This window comes from Hyalella azteca, unplaced genomic scaffold, assembly GCF_000764305.2.
Source record: "Hyalella azteca isolate HAZT.00-mixed unplaced genomic scaffold, Hazt_2.0.2 contig7784, whole genome shotgun sequence".
In the NCBI taxonomy this organism is placed as follows: Eukaryota; Metazoa; Arthropoda; class Malacostraca; order Amphipoda; family Hyalellidae; genus Hyalella; species Hyalella azteca.
Window position 1 is genome coordinate 1 of NW_025937899.1, and position 25,608 is coordinate 25,608.

The 25,608-nt window shown below is 37.3% G+C and overlaps 2 protein-coding genes across 2 annotated transcripts; both read right to left on the bottom strand.

Annotated features, from left to right (window-relative positions):
* Positions 1-20: 20 nt before the first annotated feature.
* LOC108671073 lies at positions 21-8,031 on the bottom strand (the record flags this gene model as incomplete). Its single annotated transcript, XM_018158554.1, has 8 exons — positions 7,896-8,031; positions 5,228-5,886; positions 4,913-5,051; positions 3,158-3,336; positions 1,711-1,830; positions 1,313-1,447; positions 831-1,019; positions 21-179 (listed from the first exon to the last, which is right to left on the bottom strand). Coding segments are annotated over exons 1-8 (1,634 nt in total), but the record flags the coding sequence as incomplete, so codon positions are not given.
* Positions 8,032-9,375: 1,344 nt separating this feature from the next.
* On the bottom strand, positions 9,376-21,715 carry LOC108671074. Its single transcript, XM_018158555.2, has 10 exons — positions 21,396-21,715; positions 19,896-20,551; positions 19,516-19,654; positions 18,440-18,618; positions 17,906-18,037; positions 17,555-17,680; positions 16,959-17,147; positions 16,496-16,654; positions 10,273-10,330; positions 9,376-9,827 (listed from the first exon to the last, which is right to left on the bottom strand). The coding sequence occupies exons 1-10, from the start codon at positions 21,447-21,449 to the stop codon at positions 9,669-9,671; spliced, it is 1,851 nt and encodes a 616-aa protein (XP_018014044.2). The 5' UTR covers positions 21,450-21,715; the 3' UTR covers positions 9,376-9,668.
* Between the last annotated feature and the right edge of the window lie 3,893 nt (positions 21,716-25,608).

Consider the following 25,608-nt stretch of genomic DNA (forward strand, 5'->3'; position numbering starts at 1 on the left):
GCAAGTGTGGGGTGATGTACCTGAAGTATTCATTATAGGCGGTGGTGTTGGAGTCAAGGTAGAGGAGGTAGGCGGCCAGCGACTGGACGTCGGGGAAGTCGAAGACGTCGATGTAGGCGTCTTTCGGCGCCCCGGTCAACTCGTGGCCCAGGCCATACGTCACCGGGATAACGTCGTACCTATGTAGTAAGCATTGTATTTCAATTATTTACATTGAAACGAAGAAAGAGAACAATTTATATGTGATCATGACCCTCTTTATAAAACTTTAAAGAGGCAATGTACGTAGACAGGAGTATAAATGAAGAATCCAGTAATATTAGAATAAAAAAAGAAAGATAGAATCATGTACAGTAATTCGGATACTTTCAATTGAAATCGGAGTTCTCCAAAACTGAGTCCCAACCGCCTCACTCGGGATATGTCGTGTTGAAACACGAAGCAGTGAAAAAGCACGAATGCACAAATTGAAACCATCTATTCCCTGAGTTTACTTCCAATTTAACTCTACAACGTCTGGTTATCACCAATAAATAACTGTCAGTAACACCACTAATAATAAAAAAATGTTTCGGTTGGATGCGGCGATCCCAATTTACGATCTCCCAAGATTCTACAAACCTTTTTCTGATATCAATTGACCTGCTGCGAGCCAGCTCCAGGAGCTTAAAGGCGTATTTTTAAAGGAATTTCATTGTGCGTGTTCATTTCATTCGCAACTTTCACGCTAACTTTTTCCGTTTTATCCATCAGAAAAGAATTGTAAATTCATGATTGCAATCGTGCTAAGCTCAAGACTAATACATATATTATGAAACATTGCTATTTACCGTAGTAAGTTGAAGAATTTTTCCGTGACGTAGTGATTGCAGAGGGAATTTTCAAAGGAGAAGTAGAATTTGTACTCTTGCTCCACCATTTTGTAGCAATCTTCAGAGCGTGATGGACCGCACTGCAGCTTACCGCATTTGCCGTATATGTCGACTTGCACGCCGTGCTTTTGTAATGACTGCGCCAACCTTTAACACGAGATCACACTGCATTGGCTTCAGGAATATTGATGTAATATGTAATAAGTTTAATCGGAGCATTCAAGTTTTCAAATTTCTCATCAGTACGTCAAAGTGTCTATCGCATTAGCCATTGTCTCCCATGATTAATGTTAAAGTTACTCCTCGTCAGGCAAAACTTTACTGGACGAACGCGTTAATACATCACAATCAAAGGACAAAATTTACAAATAACAAACATTGTCTATCTTACCCGATAAATTTCATTGCATTTTATGTAACATAAAATGAAAGGAACTTACTTCATTCTATTACTGGGAGCCCCACAGTTGGACACGAACCAAGCAGCCATCCTTCGCTTGCTGTTTGGTGTGGCACTCCTGGAGGAGTCAGGCATGGGGCTGGAAGGCGTGCGTTTCCAATGTACCGCACCATTTCTTTTTGTTCATGGAAATGAGCAATGTGAACTTGCATATATAAAAAGTATTTGATATTTGCAGTTTTAAGATATTATATGAGACACAGACTGTGTTTGGAATAGCGGTTTTCAGGTCGAGTAAAACTATCTTCATACATCAAGAATTCATATATCCAGTATGACGTATAGACAATTATTGTGCGTTGTCAACGAAGCGGCAACTGAGAACATTGAATGTATATTCGCACAAGTTGATCAACACGACATTTCCGCGTATCTTACGTCTTCACTATGTCAGCGTCTCTTCTGTACCCCATCGTGTAGTCGACTAGTATTTCGTCGGTGACAGGCACGCGGTCCGGAGCTTCGTATGACTGAAGCACAATCTTTGCCCTTGGAAATCTGCATAATAAGGAGATAAAATCGTGTGTATTGAGATAAATTTCATAAGTCTGATAGTTATTATTACAGTTGCATCGGCAATTACCATAGAAATGAAAGAAAACTTTTAGAAATAGTCAAGGAAATGTGAAAATTTTCTGTAAATTTATCATCTTGCTATAAATTATTACTCTATAGGCTGTGATCATAAATTAATATGATTATCATTATCTTTGTATTAACGATTCTTTATTTTTGACGATTGATGTCTCTGCGTGTTTCCCTATCGTCAAATCAATAGAGTAGAGCATTGACTTGCCCTGATGTCACACTACATAGACTATAATTTTTCGGGGTTAAAGCAACATTTCTTCAGTCTGATATCAGCATGAACAAATGTGCGTTGTTGAAGAATTTTAACCACAAAAACTCGAGGCCAAACACAGCCAACAAAATATATTGAATCATGGCACACGCAGCCATTCATATTACCAACATGTTGAATTATTTAATATCTGCATGTTTGTCTCGGTTTTGCTTTGTCCAATAAACTCATTCTTCTTTCCTTAAAACCTTTCAATTAAATCTATGATTCATGTTTTTATCACCGGAGTTTCATCAATTCATATAACTTTAATTCGTTCATGTTTTTTACATTCAAAGAATAACCCAACGTTTCAGAAAAATAAATTGTTATTATTAAGAGTACCACGATTGATTGGAGTTTTGGGCTCGATCCCAGCTACCTGCCATAGTTCTGGGTAAAGTAGGCGTGGTGGCCGGGCTAAAAAAACAAATTTGGAACAGTGGGTTGCATGTTCGATATCCCATCAAGCTGTGAAAATTTACAATGTTCAGAATCAGAGACAATTCTAATAGACTAATAAACGCCGGCAATACTGCTACTATACAACGTCTAGACTGTATTCCAAACCGAGGTTCTTGTTTAGTGTACGGAGATAACGTCTAGCGCATCTACCTCACGCACTAATGCGAAGAATTGCTTTACATATCGCAATTTCTGTCTAAAACTGTAAATAATGAGAAACTTTTCGGTATATTTAAACTTTAAACGTCTGAGATGGAATATTGCATGAAATTCAAGATTATATTTGTCATTTTGGACGTACAGAAAAATGTGACCAAGTATAGGATATATATTTGAAATCGAACGCTTATGATCATAAATTCAACAGGTTGGGGCATTATCTTTAACTTTGACCATTTTTTCGAATTAACTGGCCGAAGCAGAATAATTTGACATAACTAAATGTGACCGGCATTGCCATAACCTTTAAACTAAATAGTGACCTTGTTTCTGGGCCCTGATTTTTTTCAAGGCGCTCACCTTTTTCTCTCAGGAAAAAGACTGTTTTTCTTCTTTCTTGGCATCCTCATAGAGTTAAATACAATTGCGTCTACTTCGTCAGGCACGACAAGAGTTCTGTTCGCGGTGATTCGGCAATTGTTTACGGGGCATTTAAGGAAGTACTCTCGGTCCCAATGATTTGTTCTTGTTGGAAATCTCTGAAAAAAAAAGATTTAAGCAAATATTCCTCTGGCTTCTTACCCCAGAAACACCCAGGAAACGAATGTTTCTTTGAATGGAAAAGAAACTGGAAAACGAAAGCAATTACAAAACTGAGAGCGCAACATGCACCTAACCTTGACGTACCGGGAAACGTTGATTATTTAACACGTCAAGTGCGGCACTCACCGGTGCATAATGCACCGGTGGATATAGCAGGGTCTTTTTTCAGGAAAAATTCCGCAATTGATTTTTTTTTTCAATTGCGTTTGTCGGCAAAAATTTATGATTGCCGTACTACCTCATTAAATTTAACAATGTACGGAAAAAAGGAAAATGCAATTTTTGCACCGGAACTTACAAATTTACTAGTAAATTTTTTATTATAAAGGCCTTTTTATCGCGGATTGGCCGTTCTTCGGCCATCTGGCGGCGCTGGTGGGCCGTGGCCCACTTAACGTGTTACGCGATGAAACTACAATATGTCCAAAGAAATGCGAGCATAAATGAGAAATTGATTATTGTTAAAACTCAATTTTCTTGGATGATAAGGGAAGTATTTTAGTCCAGGTCAATGGAGTTAATATGACATGTATTTGATGTGTTTGGAGCTGGGATCCGGAATGTTTTAAATTATGACATATTGAATTTTTTGAGCTTTCTTCGCTTTCTAATTATTGGTGAATTTACGATTCGAATGGATTAATAATATAAATATTTGTGTACTTGTATAAATGCGTGAGCCAATATGTCGAATAAATAGACTGCTTACATTAGTGTCAATTGTATCAAAATTCTAACGATACTGACGCATAGTCATTGCATTGTTTTTAAAGAATTCGTCTTCTGCCAAGCAGAGAAAAATTAAGAAAGTGGTCGTTCGCATGATGGCATGCTGTGCGTCTTCACACCATATTTAGCTTTGTAAACATCAGTGCTCACAGGAAGTGACCTGACACAACGAGATTGTTTTTTTTCAGTCGCAATTAGTGAAATACGAGGAGTTCGTCGTCGAAGAAAAGTAAAAATACTTGCTTTAAAATTATATAGGTAGAAAGTAAAATTAGAATGATAATTCTCTTTTATGATAATGCTTCGGATGCTACGAAGTAGTAAAATTTGAGATCATAATTTCAATTTCCTCAAGTTAGAATTTCTGTTCATCATATATACGACGTCTGCTAAAGTTCATAAGTTATTGCAAGATAACTGGATCGAATTTGAAGAATTCTGCTGTGGAGAAAATTGCCCAAAATATTCTTGAACTACGCATAAATTGACTAAGATTGTAATGAAGAGGTGCTGTATTATTGATTAGCAAGAGAAATTTTTTTCTATGCTTGGTTTCTTTGTGACCAAAAAACGAATTTTGCACTGGCACTAGTTAAAAAAACTTAAAATAGGGCGGGAAAAATTTTTTACTTTTCAAATCTTCTTCCGAAATTTAATTTTCAATGCGCACAGTTTGAAAATAAAATAAAAATATATATATAAAGGAGATACATACTGGCAAACCATTACCTGAATCGAAGGCGTCAGAATTGGAAAATATATTTTTTGATGAACTTTACTTACCTCCGACCACTCCAAGATATTTTTGATGACTCCGTTAGATTCGTTTGTCGTTGGCGGCTCTAACCCGTTGTCCCACCGGCTCTCCAACCGGCGCTGGATGTAATCGAAGTCGAGGGAGGATTTTGCTATTTTGTTTACCCTGCGGTGAATATGGCAATGACTGGAAATTATTCCAAATACTATGTCAATTGTTTGACTTAGCATCTCACATATGATGGAAATCTAGGAATAACGTAGCTCATCAGCACTACGAACGTGATTGGAGTTCTTTTCATTTTGCCAATGTTTCTCCGAATTAGGCCACATTATACTTACATTAGTCGAAGACCGCAGGAACGTCCTACTGATCCATCGGTCTTCCCAACATCACAGTCGACGAATTTGCTGATAAATGACTCTTTGTGATCAGCCAAGTCTTCCGCTATCATTCTTACAGGCAATGTTTTTAAGGAGCAAGAGGAAGCTAAGGAAATTTTACTGGGAGCGTAAATTGTAACATTGCTGTAAGTGGAAATGGTTGAGTTGCCGGAAGAAGAAAAAGTAATATTGCCAGTAGCGTAAATTCTGGTGCCACTAGAAGAAGCGATAACCATACGGCCATTAGGTAAAGCTTCATCCAAGTCAGAAACTCCACCAGGACCGGTAGTGCACACTATTAACTGACTGAAAGCTTGAAATGTCATTGTAGCGGAATAAAAATCTCCGAAAATTCCGTCGATGGAAATGTTCATTGCAAGGTGAGATGAAATAACAATTTTTAATCTCGAGACGTCACATTTGGAAGATGATTTGGAAGTTGTGAGATCGGCGCAAGTTGTAGGAGTTTTCCTAGAAATCTTATCGGCATTTGGTTCAAGTGGTTCTGAATTTGTAAATAAATGTGTAAGGAAAGGCGTTTCTGTTTGAAACCTGCTGAGCATGTAGAAGCTCAAAATCAAAAGTGCCATAAGAATCCCTCCGCTAGCCACGCATTCCTGGAAGTGAGAAAAAAATCAGCCATTACTAATTAAACATGTGGAATGTTGACTTCACAAAAGACTATAAAAATTGAAGTTGTTGAGGTATTCAAAATTGTATTTTTGAATTATTATTTAATCTGCATCATTTGTCAATAGGATAGAATTAGATACGCTGTCAACGACTGGCAGGTAAAGAAATCGAAACCCGAAGATCGGTTTTTCTTTACGAGAGGTCGTCCCGATGTACGAAATGTTCAAAATTTTATACTATAGTGAAGAGGTATGGGTTGCGCAACATATTTCGTTCTAAATAATGATTGGATTTTTAGTTCCGAAATGGCTGTGCTTCACTTGAGATAGAAAAGTAAAGCTCTTAGTAAAAATGTAGTTATAAATTGGCAGATACAGTACGACTCAACAATATTATTCACTCGTGGGTTCCACTGCACCTTATCAAAGAGATCAAATAAAAATGTCATCATGGGTATTGACAATAAAATCCTTTTTCAGAAGTGGGCAAATACTATCTACAATTATTAACTTGTGGATTGTAAATTTCTTTCTTTTTCGACAAAGGCGGATGGAAGGCCAGAATTTCCAAGCTTCGTTAAATCCAGTCAATTTTTTTGACCGACGTAATGCATTTGCTTGATAATAAGGTTAGGGTTTTTCATTTACTCATCTTTGGTTTATATTTAGTGTGCATGTTTTTCAATACAAACTGGAATATTTTTCGCTGCATGAACGAAATAGTTCGAGATTATAATTTGTGTTCGTCAATTTTTGTGCTCTAATGTTGACAATTGTTCGGGAATAGGCTTCTACCGAATGTCTAACGCGATATAGGAGAACGCGGTCGATTAGTTGAGTATAATTAATAAGCAACGATTCCTAGCTGAGCTCCCGGCCGCGTACGTGTCAGTTATCGACGAAATACAGGGCGACTACATCATGGGGAACTGAAAAGACGCTGATATGGTGAAGACGTAAGATACACGGAAATGTCTTGTAAATCAACTTGTGCGACTATACAATTACAATCTCTAGTTATCGCTTCGTTCCCAACGCACAATTGTATTTTCTACACATAATAATTGATTTTTGAATAATTATGGATGGTTTGACTCAATCTGAAACGCGGTGTTTCAAACACCGACTTTATCTCTCTTCCCAGTCAGAAATCGCTGCAGTCTGGGAGCAGCCACGGGTGAACATGTCTGTCCTAACGCTCGCCCCAGCGCAGCGACAGAGGGTTAACAACGCAGGCATGTCCACAGCAGCGCAAATTATGGCAGGATTTCTAGACTCCAGGCAGGGCCAACAGCCGCAGTCCGTTTGCCTCGCCGCGAGCGACCAGGCCGGCGCGCACAGGTAGCTAGTATACGTATCTAAAAATCAGACGTCAACTATTTTTTAACCGTGCAAGTTCATACGGAGTATTTCCGCGTCCAAAATTGCTTTTAACAGAAATTGTGTGGTACACACCCGAGCACAAAATTTCACGGTATCCTCATCACGGGTTCCAGTGATGAATTTTACTTCGATATTATTAGGCTCAGCCAAAGAGTCGCCAATGCAGGTCCCAGAATTGCATGACTAAACTCAAACAGGGCAAAGAAAGCAGTTATCTGGTCGGGTGGATTGTTCTTTTCGTAAAAGGTCTTAGTTCCTATACGGTAGGCTAATCACTAGTGGGCTGTTATATATTAGTGTTCGTATGTTCTCACCCGAGTTCTACAATAGCTTCTTCTCAGTGTTAGTGTTGTCATGATAGTTCATTCAAAAGGCAATCCATCACTCATCTCTTAGAAAGCCTTCACCGTCATGCATATGTACATGTAACTGATGTAATATTAGAGAAAATTAACCTAAAACAAGAAACCAGAGAATTGACTGGCTGCTTTCACGGTCAAGCACTGGTCAAATATCGACAAGACGAAGCTTGTTCATAAGGTACGAAGAAGCACTTTTAAACATTATGGAAAATACGTTATCTACTTCACACTCACAAGGAAATAACTCACCTGACGTAAGAATCGGCTAGCCAATTGTCGCTTTGTGGGGAGTAGCGACGACATTGCAGGCTATGCAATTTTTGGTTGACTATAATTCATTAACAAATCTATTAGTGATCGTGGATTTTAACCGCCGAGTCTGTTAATATTTTATAATTAGAATATTTAAACAATTTGTTCGTACCAAATTTTAATGTTCAGATTGAGATATATGAATTTCTCTGTCATTCGATTTTTATAAAGAGACACATTGCAATTTCGGTGCGTTGTCTACAACGATGGAGCAGCAGCGTTTCTCTCATGACTCAAATCGCTGGACTATAGAGTGAATTGAGTGTGAGCTTGCCACGTCTCATTCAGGTTTGGTGCACCTGCGAAATAGTTCACACCTGCGAAACAACACCTGCGAAATAACTCACACCTGCGAAATAAATCACGCGGCTGAGCAATTAAGCGGTTGTAGCAGCACTGTCAGGCTGGTTATCTTTTCATTTCATCTTATCTTACAAAATTATCTCGTTTTTCTAGGTTTCAGATAGAAAACAATAAATTAATCAGATTATACAGAGTATGATTTGGAAGAAAAATAATATGGAATGAATTGATTTGAAATTCCTTACGGCTTAGGCTGATTAAAACTTTGTTTCAAATCGAGTAATTAAAATGGGAAATACTGCATAAGCTTGTAATGAAATGAATTAACGCGACCTCAGAGACTACCAGTTGCATGAGAAGTCCGGTCTTCCAATTAGAAGTCCAGTCCCTATACATTCCTCGAAAAATACCGAGTGAAACACCATATCGTGAGGCCCGGGCTTAGCAATTGTAAGTCCAGAAATACGGAAAACATCATCTATGCCATCATAATTTTTCCTTGCGTTTAGTATAACTTAGCTGAATTTTGCGAATTCATATTATAGTGTTGCGTTCATTCCTCAAAAGCGTTGAAATAAATAAGGATTCTGTCAATCGCATATTCATTGGTTAAATTAGCTTTCCAATTTGCTCAAGGAAGAAACATGTAGATTATAAAAAAACTTCACTTATAAAACCGCGAGTCAAAAATGTAAAGTTTGCAAACTCTCTCAGAATTTAAACAATTGAATCTGTTCTTTCATCTAGAATCGTATGCGTTTCTAATTGGAACTCAGGGTGTTTTTCGCCTTGCAGAACATTTGACGCATTTATCTTGATTGTTCATTTATTCTAGCAACTTAGAATTTCATGAGAAGGAATGCTCCAATCTCTTCAGAAATTCGAAAATTCAGTTTTGCAAAATGCAATTCTATTTATTTTACAATATTCATTCGATTTATTTAACTGTGTTATGTTGGTTGATAGGAGAATTGTCGGAAGCACATACTTTACATTGCGGTATTAGGACAAAAATAACATAGATTCACGATGTCTCATGATCGCGAAGGAAATAAAAATGTAGAATATCTCTACTCATTTTCTTAATTGATGAATTTAGGGAACAAAATGCATACAATTTCATGCAATTTATTTTCCATTCTGTTTATCGCTAAGTCACTTAGCAGCATCAGCAGGAACCAAATCTTCATAACAATTTAGAAGATTGACGGTTCAGCTTCAAGGAAAAAAAAGACTAGAAACATTATGACACCACTATATATATTGAGATAACGACTGTTTCATGTTTTTAGGATTAGTAACTTTAATTCTTGTAATTATTTTGAAATTCATGTTTACAATTGACTGGATCGATAAGCTCATTATCGATGCTTCCTGCTGTTCCACAATTTGTTTATTCAATAATAGTCACAAGGACGACAGTGAAGATGAGGCGTGCTTGCCTTCAATGAAGTCGCTTATTTTTCTGTTTTCGTCCACGTCGATGCACTGGCCCTCGTTGACCCAGGCTGCGACGCTTGTATATTCACGTTCAGGTTCGATGCCTCGCACCAGAATTTCACACAACTGCAACTCAATCGTCAGGAAGAGGAAAATATTGAAATTAAGATATGAAGTATATAGTTCAAAATATGTTGTATGTATGTTGTTCATAATGAACAAATTAATGTCGTTTGCGCATCATGATAATAAAAAGCTTCAAAAATCTCCTCGATGGTGAAATTTGAAATACATGGACTTGAAGTACTTAATTATCATGCAAAAATTTACAATGTTTATGCTTTAGCCAACGAATAAATATTACGTTCGATGGTAGCGCAGTTGTTGCAAAAATTAAACACTGACTACTTAATGAAGGCTACCACCATGAAAATTGGCACTAATAAATGGAAACCTCGAATTCAAGGCAAAATATTGGTAAAATTGTATAGCTAATACCTTACAAACTTTAAAATTTGTTATATTTACTTCACAGCTTCTCAAGCCAAATTAGTTATGACAAATTTCTCACTCTACAGTAGCCGCTGCTCCCTGATAGGAAGTCGCTCACTTCATAGAACTGCTTCCACCTGAACGTCAGATCAAGCACAAGAATGAAACAAATTTTGAGATAAAAACATCCAGATCTTGGGAAACACTCAGAACAAAGTTCGTCGTCTATATATCCTGGAATTTGATTAATGTCGAGCTGAGAGTGCAATTAATTATGGTATCCCGGCGTATTAATGATGATGCAGAATGCATAATTCAAGTACACCCATTCTAGAATACTTAGATACTATTACTATTTATACTAAGATTTTGAAGGTTACATACAAACTCAAATTTTAGTCGGCAGTAAATGAGATGGCGACAGCTATTCGAAAATTAAATTGAGTAAACCTTGAATGAGGTGAAATAATGAATGATAGAATATGAGTATGTATGTCTTGAGGGTATGATCTTTCGTTTTAAATTAGTAACAAAATAGCTCTGTGAATGAAATTACAAGAAAAATGTTCACTATGATATTGAAAAGTTAAAAATTTGGTGTAACGCGCTTAGAACTAGTCTAAAAATTTTGCAATAAAAGAGGAGCGACGAGGGGCAAGAAGCACGAGGAAAATTTACAATATGAAAACTTTAGTGAAAAGTACCTGAAGTCCTCATTATAATGTTGATGTTGGTGTAAAGCGGTCATGGTACGATGCTTCACAGGTACAGTGAACAGTCACCTCAGAGTTACGGAAAATATTTTTCACAATTCTCTTTAACTGAGCCAGTAATACATGGACCCAACATTTTGATTAAAAGGTCACAATGCTTTGTTGGATCAAAAGTAGTGTTATGAGGTGCAATAGACTTTCCTGTGTATAGGGATGAATGCCATCTCATTAGTTTGCTTTTTAGTATGGAGCGATGTACATGAAGTAGGTATTCATATAGGCGGTAGTGTTGGAGTCAGTAGCAAGTGTGGGGTGATGTACCTGAAGTATTCATTATAGGCGATGGAAGACGCTGCTTGAGCACATTGTATAAGACATCGTGGGATGTAAGAGGGTTGAGTTTATTGATATTGAAATTAAAATGTAGGGGGTAAGGGAACATTCTGGTTTTTGTCTAGACCTAAACTATCAGGTGATTTACCGTGCAGGCTCTTATTATCATAGGGTGCATGAAACTTTATATAAGGGCTGCATGTTCATATAGTCGGTCTGTGTGAGCTTAGAGAACACCTGAATATGATAAGAATCCTTCGCTCCCGGCAGTTCAGAGACATCGCTCTACGAAGAAACAATTATTTTACAATTCTGCTCGGGAATCGTACGTACATCAGCGACGGGGCATCGTAAAAGGATGTCCAGCGTTGGCGTCTATTACACGGCCAATATCCGAACAGCTATTCCAAGACTTAAACATTTGTTCACGTATCAGGATTTCAGAGAATAAATAAAATGATTCGATCACACCTAAAAGGGTTTCTTCCTCTTGTGTGTTTCCGATAGCCTCTGTGTATACGCGCTTCATTTGGGAAAAAAATTCTGCCTGCACTAGTACCCTGTCGTCACAGTTATTGTGCACATTTCCCTGTAAATATAAAAAGTTTTACCATATTTCTTTCAACACATCTTATTTTAATCAGTCAATTTCAATGCCGCAATCGGTGCTGTACTAATTAAAGTACGACACTGTAATAGGACTCCCAAAACGAATCTATTTACGTTTAAGAACTCTGTCCAGAAAGAAAGAAGGGCCTATATGTAATTTTGCAATATATTTTGCGCCATAGCCCACCCAAAGACGACAATATATTTTCCTGAAAATAATTGTTTCTTATAATTCCTCACGCCTATATTGACTGTTGAACGGGGAAAAGGAACTTACTTGAAGCCAAGAAGCGATAATAAAAATAGATATCATAGGGATTACAGAAAACAATTGTGCCAAATGGAAGAGTGCAAATAAGGTCGAGAACAAGTTTCATTTATTAAATGCTTATTCGACGCAGACCATTTGAATGATATAATTGAATTGAAAAATTTATTTCACTGAATTTTCTTTGTCATAGAAGCTGGCTGCTGATTATGCGGCAGTCCAGAATTGTTGAGATCTTCATTATCGCAGGAGACGATTGTGTAATTCGACTGAGCGAAGTTGGCTTACAATTAGAAACCCCGTGGCCTGCTCGTAGGCAGCACAAACCTTCTCATTTTAATCAATATTAAGGACAGCGAATGTTCATGCAGGATTTAGTTTCACGGAAAGAACCACCAAAACATGCAATAAAATTGATAAATATTTCATTACTATACGTTGCGTCAACTCCGTTAAACGTTCTGTAAAACGCTTTCCGTTTTTTAGTTTGGGTTGCCGTAAGTCCGCGTTCAGGTTTTAGGATAACCACAGTTCCAAAAAATGTCCTTTTTATTGAACGAAAAATTGTATAGGAAAGAACAAACATAAATATATTAACCCTATGAACTTCATCGTATGCTTATGATATTCAATTATAACAAATAATCATCAGAACTATAAACAAGTTATGAGAAAGCATAAATTAACTCACCCAAATATTGTGGGACGTTTTAACGCGGGCTACGAAGAACTGAGTTAGCATGAAACTATTCGATACATTGTCGATTAGCTTTACATCCTAAAGGTCTGATTAACAAGTAAACCATAGGAGCGCATAAGAAATAGACAATTACAAACTATGCTTACAAAAGGTTTGCTAAAAATATATACGCGTTCCATAAAAGGTAAGATTTACTACACCTAGCTACGACTACTGTTTCTATACCCACGTACCAACTTAAATTCCCATTCCAGCAATTTCATTTCCTCTCTTAAAAGTTTTTCATCCTCTCTCGATCAAAAATTTATTTTAGTTACTCAATAACCGAATGGAGGTCATTCCACCTCATTATTGCGTTTTATTATTCTACGAAGAGATTATCGGGCGTCTGGTTCAAATGAACTTCGGGGGCACGTCACACGAGGAATAGTAATGCAAGTTTGATAGTAAACGAAGAATAAACAGACATGAATATGGATGATAACGGATGAAAACGAATAAAAAAGGATTCAAAGGCTCTACCAAATAGTTCCGTCTTTAGGCGTCGACGAAACTCCGGCAATGAAGGAGACGATGCCACAGAACCCGGCAGACAGTTCGAGGTTCTGGCGGCGGCAACCGGGAACGCTAAGTCGCTGACGGTAGAGAGACGTGTGGATGGCAAGACTAGATCCGCTATTGACGACGAACGCACTCGCCTTCTAGAAGACAGATCCGACACACGCTGTAGACCTTCCGTGAGATATGGATGCGCGAGACCGTAAAAGCATCGGAACGTCAGAACAGCGACTTAGAACTGTGTGCGCTGCTGCTTGCGCAACCAGTGAAGATCGCGTAATATCAACGTTACATGGTCGGATTTTCGCTTATCAAATACGAGTCGCACGGCAGCGTTCATTACGGACTGCAGTTTATTAAGTGCCGCAGTTGGAAGTCCATAGAGTCTGGCATTGCCATAGTCTAATCTGGTCAGAACGAACACCAACGCGAGGGCTTCGAGGACCGGCCTCAAGAGACAGTGGCTGACGCAACGATTTAGTCGCAGAGCGCCAAAACAAGCGATGGTGACTTAAGCTATGCGATTGTTCATAGAAAGTTCCAAGTCCAGCTGAATGACGAGGTTTCGAAGCGAAAACGCAGGCGTGACGAACTCGTTGCCCACGCGAACAGGGTTGGTCGAATGCTGATGCTGATGCCGAGCTGTCGCAGGAATAATTATTTGCTGCAAGATCTTTCGCAGTCTCCGTGTTTGTTTTTCGTTGCCAAGTAGGTGTAATTATTAAAAGTAAAATTAGCTTTCTGTTTCTGAGATATATTTTTTATGATGCTTATCTCAAATACAGTCTGCAATCTATCTACAATGGAATTTCAGGTCGTTTTAAGTGAGAGATTAACTAATTGACAATTAATCGAGCAGTGGTTTAATTCTTTGAGGAATTCGTAATTAAAGCCATGGTATATGAAATAAATTAATCGAAAATCAGGTGCCCGGCTATCATGACACGTTAAAATATTTGTATTATCATCAGACAAGAAGTGGATCTGAGGCGGGTATGCCTTCGATGAAGTCGCTTATGCGTCGGTTCTTCTCCACGTTGATGCACTGGCCCTCGTTGACCCAGGCTGCGACGCTTGTATATTCTCGTTCAGGTTCGATGCCTCGCACCAGAATTTCACACAACTGTATGGCATCAGGGACGAAAATTAATAAGGAGCTGGTCTTGAAAATATAAAAGAAGAGGAAAAAAATATATGCCATAAGGAAATGGATGCAGTATGAATGAATAAATTTTCGAATTTGTTCTACTTACAATATTCTGCACGCTGAATTCGAATTTTTACGCAATATTTTTTCGCTTAATGGATTTCCGACTAATCTGGTGTTTACCCAAATAAAGAAATTCATGTCCAAGCGGTACAATGAGGTTGCCCCCGAGCGCGACAGTAGGGATGTTGTTTATAGCTCTCTTCCATATTTCGGCCCTGCATCCGAAACTATGTCAAGGGAGCTAAAACTTCTGTTTTCTAAGTATTTCGCAAATATTAACCTACGTGTTATATTGGTCAACCATTTTAAAATCGGTTCTTTTTTTGGTACAAAGATACTCTCCCTATGCATATGCGAGCGTCCCTAGTTTATGAATATAGTTGTGCACGATGTGCATCTGCGTACGTCGGGATGACGTCTCGCAATCTTTATTCTAGGATCGCAGAACATAAGGGCAGAAGTTGTAGAACTGGTAACTTACTGTCGCGCCCCCCTCATTCAGCTGTGCGGGCTCACGCCGAGCAGTGCGATGTCCCAGTGTCTGACAGTGACTTCAAAGTTTTAGCTTCCAGTTCCGGTATTTCTGATTCGCGCATTTTAGAATCATTGTATATTTTTAAACAGAGGCCTAGTTTGAATTTAGCTTTTAGCTCGTACTTGCTGGAAATTGTTAATAGATAGGTTTTACAGCTTAGGTTTTTTGTTGCAATCATGACTGTACTAATTACTGATTTATCTGTGTTCTAGAATTTTCGAACTGGCGATGGAGCTGGACTCCGAAACGTTTTCTTTAAAGATACTATGAATTTTTGTGGAATTTTCTTTGCTTTTAAGTTTTTAGTGAATTTGCGATTAAAGCAAACAAGTGACATTATTACTTATGAATGAATAAATTGTGACTGGAACCATCATTCATTTTGACCATGATAAAGGAATTAAAAATTCCTTGGTTTAAAATTCCCCTTGAGCTAAAATTGAGTTGTGTTTCAGCCACTGATGGTGATCTGTTATGGTACATAAATATAAAGACTTAAGATCCTAGACATGAAATATTTTAAAATTTTTCTTTTGTTTGACACGACTAGTTGGCGCATTCCCAATTTAAATTTTTCCTAGCCTATCCTACTTTAAGAATAGCTAACCTTGCAGAATCCTCCATGGTCTCCCAAGAAGTCGCTCACTTCGTAGAACTGTTTCCACCTAAAGATTGTAACATTCAGGGGCAAAATTAAATTAAATTATTCAATTATATTAACGCTATACTTCCAAATACTTTCTGGTCACCGTGCTCGTTCACGCTAATGTCAATATATAGAGTTTGTTCTTGATGAATGAGAGAATGAATTTACTCAAATTACACTATGCTTCCAGGGAGAAATTAGTAAACGTATTAAAGTCGCCCGTATTAAAAACTTTGCCTTAGTACGGCGATGATTTGTTATTTCCGTGCCTGCAGCCACGGGCACTGAGAGGGCCGAGTAGGCGTCGCGTCGCGCGCCGCTCACTGCCGCTGCTATCGAGACAAAACCCTGCTAAGGCGTATATGCAACGCCAACGATTGGCCGGGTGGCCCTAATAATTACGGCACCATAAACGGTCTTCCCATCACTGATGCTGCACTGCTGCAGCATTCACGCGACTGCAGATATGCATGCGGTAGAAAATGTTGGTACAAATTTTCAGGTGGGTAGAGGTGGTGGTATTCGAGTCGGTAGCAAGTGTGGGGTGATGTACCTGAAGTATTCATTATAGGTTGTGGTGTTAGAGTCGGTAGCTAGTGTGGGGTGATGTACCTGAAGTATTCATTATAGGTGGTGGTGTTGTAGTCGGTAGCAAGTGTGGGGTGATGTACCTGAAGTATTCATTATAGGCGGTGGTGTTGGAGTCGGTAGCAAGTGTGGGGTGATGTACCTGAAGTATTCCTTATAGGCGGTGGCGTTGGAGTCGAGGTAGAGGAGGTAGGCGGCCAGCGACTGGACGTCGGGGAAGTCGAAGACGTCGATGTAGGCGTCTTTTGGCGCCCCGGTCAACTCGTGGCCCAGGCCGTACGTTACCGGGATGACGTCGTACCTTCAATATAATAATATTATTGTACACAAGTTGATTTCAGGTCACCATGTTGGTAAAAAAATTTTGATGGGTTCTTGTTGGCTGTAATGAAATTTTATGAATTAAAACTCTCAGAACAGAAACAAAAAGAAATGTTGATGGTCAAAGAATAAGTAGAAATAAGAAATTTGATTACAAGATTAAATACAACTAAGAAAAAAATTGTGTGTTGATGCTAACAATTAGATTGGTTGTCAGTTCATTCAATGAAATCGATTTATGGAACATTCAATCAAAATTTAGTCAAAATATAAATCTTACTCACCGCAATAAGTTGAAGAATTTTTCTGTGACGTAGTGATTGCAGAGGGAATTTTCAAAGGACAAGTAGAATTTGTACTCCTGCTCCACCATTTTATAGCATGCATCAGATTGAGATGGGCCGCACTGCAGCTTACCGCATTTGCCGTATATGTCGACTTGCACGCCGTGCTTCTGCAAGGACTGCGCCAACCTTAATTAGGCGAAATAAATTAATACTAATTTTCGTTATTTTTGCTATCTTATTCCCTCATAAGTATTGCTATCTTATTCCCTCATAAATATAAATGACGGGGTAACATTTCTCGTTTTTATTTCTGTAGTCTCCAAGTAATGTAGCACATGTGATTTTGAAAGCCAATTTTCTTCTAGCTCTAAATTATTGTCTTATCTAACGTATTTACAATGAACAATTAATGAAAATAAGTTCTCGATTTTAAGTAATATTTAATTAAACAATACAGTACAGACCCTCTCTAAATTGATTAGTAATTTGAAGACAACATTTTTTCATTTGAATGGTTTTGTATTTGCAAGAGAAGAAATATTTTTGCACAAAATTTATAAATGTCAATCTTACAATGATGCAGAAGAACGTACTTCATTCTATCACTGCGAGTTTTATGGCAGTTGGACACAAACCAAGCAGCCATTCGTCGCTTGGTATTTCCAGATGCGTCAAGTTTTGAGTTGGTTGGTTTGACTTTAACGCTTACAGCTCCACTCCTGTTGGAAGTTTTGGTCAGAAGAACGCAGAATAAAATATTTGACTAAAATTAATCAACGTCAAATTCCAACGTAATTGAAAAGTTGCTTACTTTTGCAAAAAGTATACCATAAGTAATGATTATTTCTGCTTATGACCTTTGATAAAAGAAATATTTGGACAAAAAGAGTCCTGAATGTTATCAAGGTACCAAATTTTTCGTAAAACCTATAAATTCAGCTTACGTCACCACGATGTCAGAGTCCATTCTATACCCCATGGTGTAGTCGACTAGTCCTTCATATGGCGTCATGTCCTGAAGTCTTTGTCTTATTGGCGACTCGTACGACTGCAGTACGAACTTCGCGTTCGGATAACTAAATCGTTGGAAGAAAAAGTCTTTCAAATTAATATCATTTGAGTGTTAATAAATAACAAATAATCTTTAGAAAAAGAGATTAACTTTTATTTAGGAAGATGTGCTGCTGGCAGTAGATTGGTGAGCAAGTGATTTTCTCACTATAATGTCCTACTTAAAAAAGTGTCCGAAATGATTCAAAAAATATTTATTTTTTAAGGTATACCTGGTACGACTATATTTACACAACCGAAATTAAAACCTAAATTGATCCAGAAAATATTTTATCCGACATTATTTTAAAATTTTTTAACTGAAACTGTGCTACAATGCATCGTTGCGGGAATTTAATGCCTTCACTGTAACCAGCGGAAGCACGTTACTTTATATAATTCTCTTTGATCTTCCTCAATGTGGTCACCTTTTTCGGTCCGGAAAAGGCATCCATCGTACCGGCCCTTGCATCCACCACGAGTTCAGGATAATTGCGTCGACCTCGTCAGGAGTCACGAGGGTTTTGTTGGCGGTAATTTGGCAGCTGTTAACGGGGCACGTTGCAAACAGCTTCCGGTCTCCATATTTGGTTCTGAATGGAATTCTCTGCATTAAAAAAGAACATTAAATCGTTACAATAAATTGAAAACTTATACCTGCTTTTTAATTGAGTATGATTATACGAGCTTGAAATTATGAATAATAACTAAAATGGAACGTATATTAAATCTAGGCATTTACTACTCATTTTCTTTGCACACTTTTCATTCATGTCGGTACATTTTCTTTGTATATGTTAATTATTTATTTTAAATCTCTAATATTTTTGAATGTATCCAACTTTACGTCTCGCATACACTTACTCTGCTTGTGATATGCAATGTTGCATTGTTTAATACATTGTTTCATTCGTTAAATTTTTTTTTTTAAATTTTAGCTTCCTTTCAAATGCTTTTCATGAATTTGATAACATTCTCCATAACTTTTCGGGAAATTTTCTTCCATTTTAGTTTAAAATTTTCAAACATCGAATCGTTAATATTGTTCTTCAATATTATTATTCATGCAGTTTGGATCATTTTACGAACCTTATATTTAATTTTCAATGAATAAAGACTGTTTTCGTACATGTAAATACGTATGATTATTTACGCTTGTATTCAGAATGCATGCGTATTATTAATTTCGATGTCGTAATCATTACGGAGAAAAAGGAATAATATATGTGGTTTTATAAGCAAAATTTATATACTAAATATAAACATTAAACATTTGATTCAGCAGAAAAATTTAGCTCCAATATCAGAATCATAAAGTTGTTTGCGTCCTTTAATGTCAAGCGTGTTGTATTGAATGTTAATTTTACGATTATCGCAGAATGTAAATTTATCTCATAATTGACGATTCTTATCTTGAATGTAAATTTGACGATATTATCTATATTAATATATTTTTTGAGCAACACCCGATTTGATGGCTCGTTTTGGGATAAGTTAGACTCACCTCGGCCCACACCAAAATAGTTTTGACGTCAGCTAGAGATCCGTTCGTCACATTCCGAACATGTTTATTGCGCCATCTGCTGTCTATACGACGCTGGATGGAATCAAAATCCAATGAGTCCTTGGCTATTGGATTGATCCTGCATGGAGTATATGGGAGAAAAATGTTTGATAATCCCACTATTGCTAGTTAGTATTCGGTTTAAGAATAATTTGGTCACATACATGGTTTAGAAGGCAGGTAAAATGTGTTCATGTTATCGTGGGAACAAGAGAGAAATGCAACGATCATATTACAGTCGGTATATCTACTTACACGATATGAACTCAGTTTTTCATATCGTTTAACTGCTCTGAAAGACGTTATAAAAATTCACTTACTTTAGTCGCAGAGCGCAAGACCGTCCCACCGGTCCGACAGTCCCCCCATCATCGCAGTCGATGAATTTACTAGAAAAAAATTCTTTTTGGATAGCCAAGTCTTCGGCTGCTATTCTTGCATGTAATGAAATGGGGTAGCCGGAGTAAACTAAGCTTATGTTTTTGGCGGCGTGAATTGTGACTTTAGCGTGAGTGGAAATGGTTGAGTTGCCGGAAGAAGAAAACGTGATGTTGCCATTGGCATGAATTTTGGTGCTGCCAGAAGAAGATATGTTGATTTGGCCAGAAGGCAAGGCTTCATCCAAGTCAGAAACTCCATCCTGACCGGTAGTGCACACTTTAAACTGACTGAAGGCTTCGAGTGTTATGTTGTTTGAATAAAACTCTCCGGAAATTCCATCGATAGAAATATTCATTGCAACATAAGACGAAATTACAACATTCGATGTCGAGACGTTTGATTTCGAGGACGATTTGTCGGGCATGAGATCGACACATTTGATATCAATGACACCCTTATTGTTATCAAGTTTTGGTTCGTAACGCGGAAAGCTTGCGAATGAAGCGAGAAATAACGTTTCTGTTTGACAGTTGCTGACGATGAACAAAATTGAAATCAAAACTGCCACGAGGAACACGCCGCGGTACAGCCATTTCTGAAACAGAGAAAATTTACGCAAACATTACATTCAAGTATTATCGAAAAATTTTCGGTCATTGTCGTCGCAAAAATGTCTCGAGATTAGTCGGGTCATAACAGTCTTAAAACCAACTTTAAATCTTCTCTACGTATAGGTGATCAGAAGGCATTCTGTCAACAGTTTGTAACTGAAGATATTGAAATGTCTGTTATTTACAGCCTTGGATTACCGTACGGTCAACTCACATGTATGCCAGCAATCAAGAATAGTCAAAATATTCAAAGCATTTACACTAGATAATAATTACGCTCTAATGATTTTAGTCGTCCGTGTTCAAGCGACGACTGAGAACGCCGTTGACCTGGTCATATTGAATATTCAATCTAAAAGCATTTTCGGTAATTTTATGGAGGCTGTCACATAGGCAGTAGGAGACTGTAAATTATTTCTACCCAGCACACGAACATTAAATGCATCCAGTTACTATTATATAATATAATTATAATATGCATCCATTTATTAATGAACGTACGCGTTTTCTCTAGAGGCTACCCAATAACTTTTTGATTTTAGATTCAGTTAATTAAACATTATATAATACAAAATTATATTTATATAATATAATTATAATATGCATCCATTTATTAATGAACGTACGCGTTTTCTCTAGAGGCTACCCAATAACTTTTTGATTTTAGATTCAGTTGGAGAAACCATCACCAAAAATATAAATATAACAGACATTGATTGAATTTTCGTCTCTACTAATTTTTATTGTATAAAAAATTACAAAGAAACTCAAGAAAACATTGCAAAACGTTACTGCATTAATATCACAATTAGAAAAAGAATATCTCACCAGATGCAGAGGTTTTTGATGCAGTCGTTGCTGTATATCAAGGACAGTCGACATTTGATGACTTGGTATTCTTAAATGACGGTTCGCACGGAATTTAGCTGGAAAATTTAAATGAGTGATTTAAAGAAAAATTAGAGCTTCAATTTTAGAGGTTAAGATTCAGTAAGTTAAACTTTATGATAAACTTTTGATCCTCTATGAACTAAAAGTTACAATTGCGAGTGTGAATGAAGCACTGAAGTTTCGCCCATGACACACATCGTTCGACTAGAGTACTTCAAATCTGAGTTTTCCACTTCTCACTCAGGCTGAGCAAATAACGAAACACCTGCAAAATAATCACACACAGCTGAACAATTGAACGTTTTTTGCGATACGGTCATTCCTTCTTGAAATAATTGACTTGTCTATTGTTGCAATTAATTCAAGTTTTCAACATTTCCAATGCAACCGATAAGTCTATAGGAACTCGACGCGTGTGTATAGCAATGTGATTTACTTTCTCCAGCGCAGCAGACGACGTGTCTGTCCCAATACCTCATTAATGTGCATATCTGACAGGAATAACGAACAGCGTTTTTCCAACTGCATTACTCATAAATTAGTTAGTTGACAGTCTACCGACATCTTACCATGTTGCTAATTGGTCGCAGGTTAAAGCAAAAGGACCAGAGTCATTACCAAGTGGCATGCTGCCAAATATTAAGATAGGAGCGAAAAATCAATCAGAACAAAAATTAATAATTGAGATTCACTAAAGAGAAAATGTACCACATTTTTTGGTGCCTGGCACTAATTATTTTAAACTAATTTTTGGCTATTGAACGAGTTTCCGTTACGGATTCGAATATTATTTCGCGTAAAATAAAATTAGTATTAAATATACATTAAATTCAAGATAAAAATAAATGTGTCGTATTGAGAAATAAAAAATTTTATTTCTATGTGCTCTAATTGTGGAGTCAAAAACACTACCTCATAAATTAAATGTTAAAATCGATTTCACAGAGTTAGACACTATACAATAGTACTGGTTTCTCACAGAAATTGAATCTAATGATTTAATTATGTTTCTTTACCAAGACGATTCTATTTCAGGCCGCCATGTAGCGACATCGCCGGTAGACGCTCGCCTCGACGCAGGTGAGCGGTGGAGAATTTATTTTAAAATTCTTCCATGGATGAACTGCCGGCAGACAGTAGCGAGGATGAACTCCCGGCAGACAGCGGCGAGGATGAACTCCCGGCAGACAGCGGCGAGGATGAACTCCCAGCGAGGATGAACTGCCGGCAGACAGCGGCGAGGATGAACTCCCGGCAGACAGCGGCGAGGATGAACTGCCGGCAGACAGCGGCGAGGATGAACTGACGGCAGACAGCGGCGAGAATGAACTCCCGGCAGACAGCGGCGAGGATGAACTCCCTGCAGACAGTGGCGAGGATGAACTGCCGGCAGACAGCGGCGAGGATGAACTCCCGGCAGACAGCGGCGAGGATGAACTCCCGGCAGTGTATGCATGACACACAGTACAATGCATGCAACAGTAAAGTGAATGAGCAGATACTGTTTCAAATTTATATTGATAATGACTCTCAAAATAAAAATTTTTTACCGAAAATATTGTGCTTTAAAATTTAGGAATCTTAGTCATCATAAAGAATAAAAACTGTCTATTGGCATGCTGCATGCATTCGCTTTATTCCCAACTCCCCTCTAGGCTAGCCTAAGTAGCAGAAGTCATGAGCAGTAAAACCGTACCTGACAACCACTTCTCTATGTAATACCGGTTTGACGTCAGAGAACATTTCATTTAAATTCTAACCATTAATGTGTTAGGATTTTAACTGAAAAACTTATTTTGTCTAATCCTTATTTAGAAACTATCTTCGCAACTTGAGACCACTAGAGACTAGACCAGGCCTGTACGAGTTATTAAAAGCAATACAACTAGAAAATAAAATAAAGTTATTTAAATAGTAAACCTAAAATTTTAGGTTATATAGTAATGGCGCATAATACTTATATTGGTTTCAGTGTTTATTAGGCCGTAGGCCTGTCGCCGATTCATAATATCGCAGAACATTCACAACTTGTTGCGGTCTCGAATTCGCAACTCACCACTCCAATTTCCTGCCTGCCCTGATCAATCTGTTTTTTATGTTCTACACTCTGAATCAATACTTTTACAATGATTGAATGAGCTAGCAATTTTTTTCCACAATAAAATTCCTCCGCAATATATCCTAAGTTATGCGCAAATCGCAATGCGCATGATCGAGGTAAATTTTCCAGCAACGGTTGGGAATTATAATTAAATAGTTACTCATAGAACGTTTTCTTCGTTATTCATAGAAAATAGTTGTGCGATTCATTATTTAACACAAACTACCTCATTCTTACTTAGCCATCAATTAGTAATTTATATGCCCATCGCAATTCAGAGGGTTAAGAAATTGCAATGTAAAGTTTGAAGTCTATTTATTATCTTCCTTTTGGTTTCATGAAACAATGTAGCGAGAAAGTAAAATTTGAATTTAAATTGACATACATACTTCTTAGTTCTTCGGTCCCGCATTGAGTAGAAATCTGGATAACAGGGCAGTATTCACAAATTATCCTGACATTCACGGAAAATATGTTTTTGCCATGTCACACAGCGAAAAAGTTACGAATAAGTTTTCGAATTAAAATGAATCGAATTAATAATTGTGTCCAATATATTTTTTTAGACCTAATGATGTATTTTAGACCTAATTTTTAATCCAAAACATCATCAAGCCAGTTCATTTTAGGGGTAAACAGACCCCAAATATTCTAGATCTAGTGTTTACTAGTGAAGAATCGATGTTTGATGAGCTTCGCCACTAGGCTCCGTTAGGAAAAAGCCACCAGCGGTCATTGTATTTCAGTATTAAATGCAATAAAGAAAAGACGCCTCGGAAGCGTGAACGTTTGAACTTGGCGAAAGGCGACTATGTTAAACTCCGTGATGCAGCAAGTGCTGCGAATATTTCGGACTGTATTAAGTGCATGAATGTGGCTGATTCATGAACATTTCTCAAACACACTGGTATGTCTGCAGTTGATGCGTATGTACCTAAGATTAAGCTTGGAAGAGTCAAAAAGTCACAGTGGATGAACAGTGCAGTTCAAGCCAAACTGAAAACCAAGAAAGAAGCCTACAAACGTTATTAACGAACTCACAGCGATGCTGATTGCAACTTGCAAGAGCTCGAAATCAAACTAAAAAAATTCTTTTACTATGTCATTTTGTACAGTATCTTCATATATCTCATAGTGTTTTCTACTACCTGCTTATTACAATTAGCGCCAAAACTTCGATTATTCAAGTACACATTTTTCCCGAATTTAAAGTAATTAATTTGGTTAGTTAATTTAATCAATTTGCTCCAATATCGTATATTTCAATTATTTTAAATAATTAGTGAATTATATATCGATATGAATTATATATGAGAAAATATAGCGACTTGAAGATGATTTTTTCTAAGTGGCATCTAATCATGGCTGATTCCCTATTTAAAATCAGTAGCCTACATTTTTCAACATCGTTATATAGCTTGAATCGTGACTTGACCATGTATCAATAATATTATTAATATAAAATACCGGTAAAATTATAGATTTGTTCATTGAAAAAGTTTCGGAAACCAGTTCTATCAGCATTTCGAAATTCTAGAAAATGATTAAGTCTAGGGAACGCTCTTCGAGTAGAAATTCTATGCATTCTTCGTTTTATGAATTTTTGGTCAATTCCCGGACAATTTTTCGCTGTCTGCTGGTCTGCCAGACCTGTTTCTGAGATGCCAGAGTTTCCGATATTCACGATATAGGCGCAAATTGCTCGCGTCATCGGCGTATCGACAGCCAAATGCGAGGCTGAACTGAAAACTCCTCTAGTATTTAAATCGTGATTTCCAGACTACCAGAAGATGCTAATAATTAATGCCGGAGTATATTATATTGATCCAAAGAAACAATCTATATAATTTCCGCTATAAGAATTCTATAAGAATTGAATCAATAATAATACTTTCTTGATGAATTTTGAGATTTTTTCGAAATTATATACGAATTTATATCCCGTCCAAAACTAAATATTTTGGACGGGATGGAAGTTAGAGCTTATGATTCATTTTTTAAAATCAGATTACAATGTGCCAGTAAATAATTATTAAAAGTTTTAGTTGT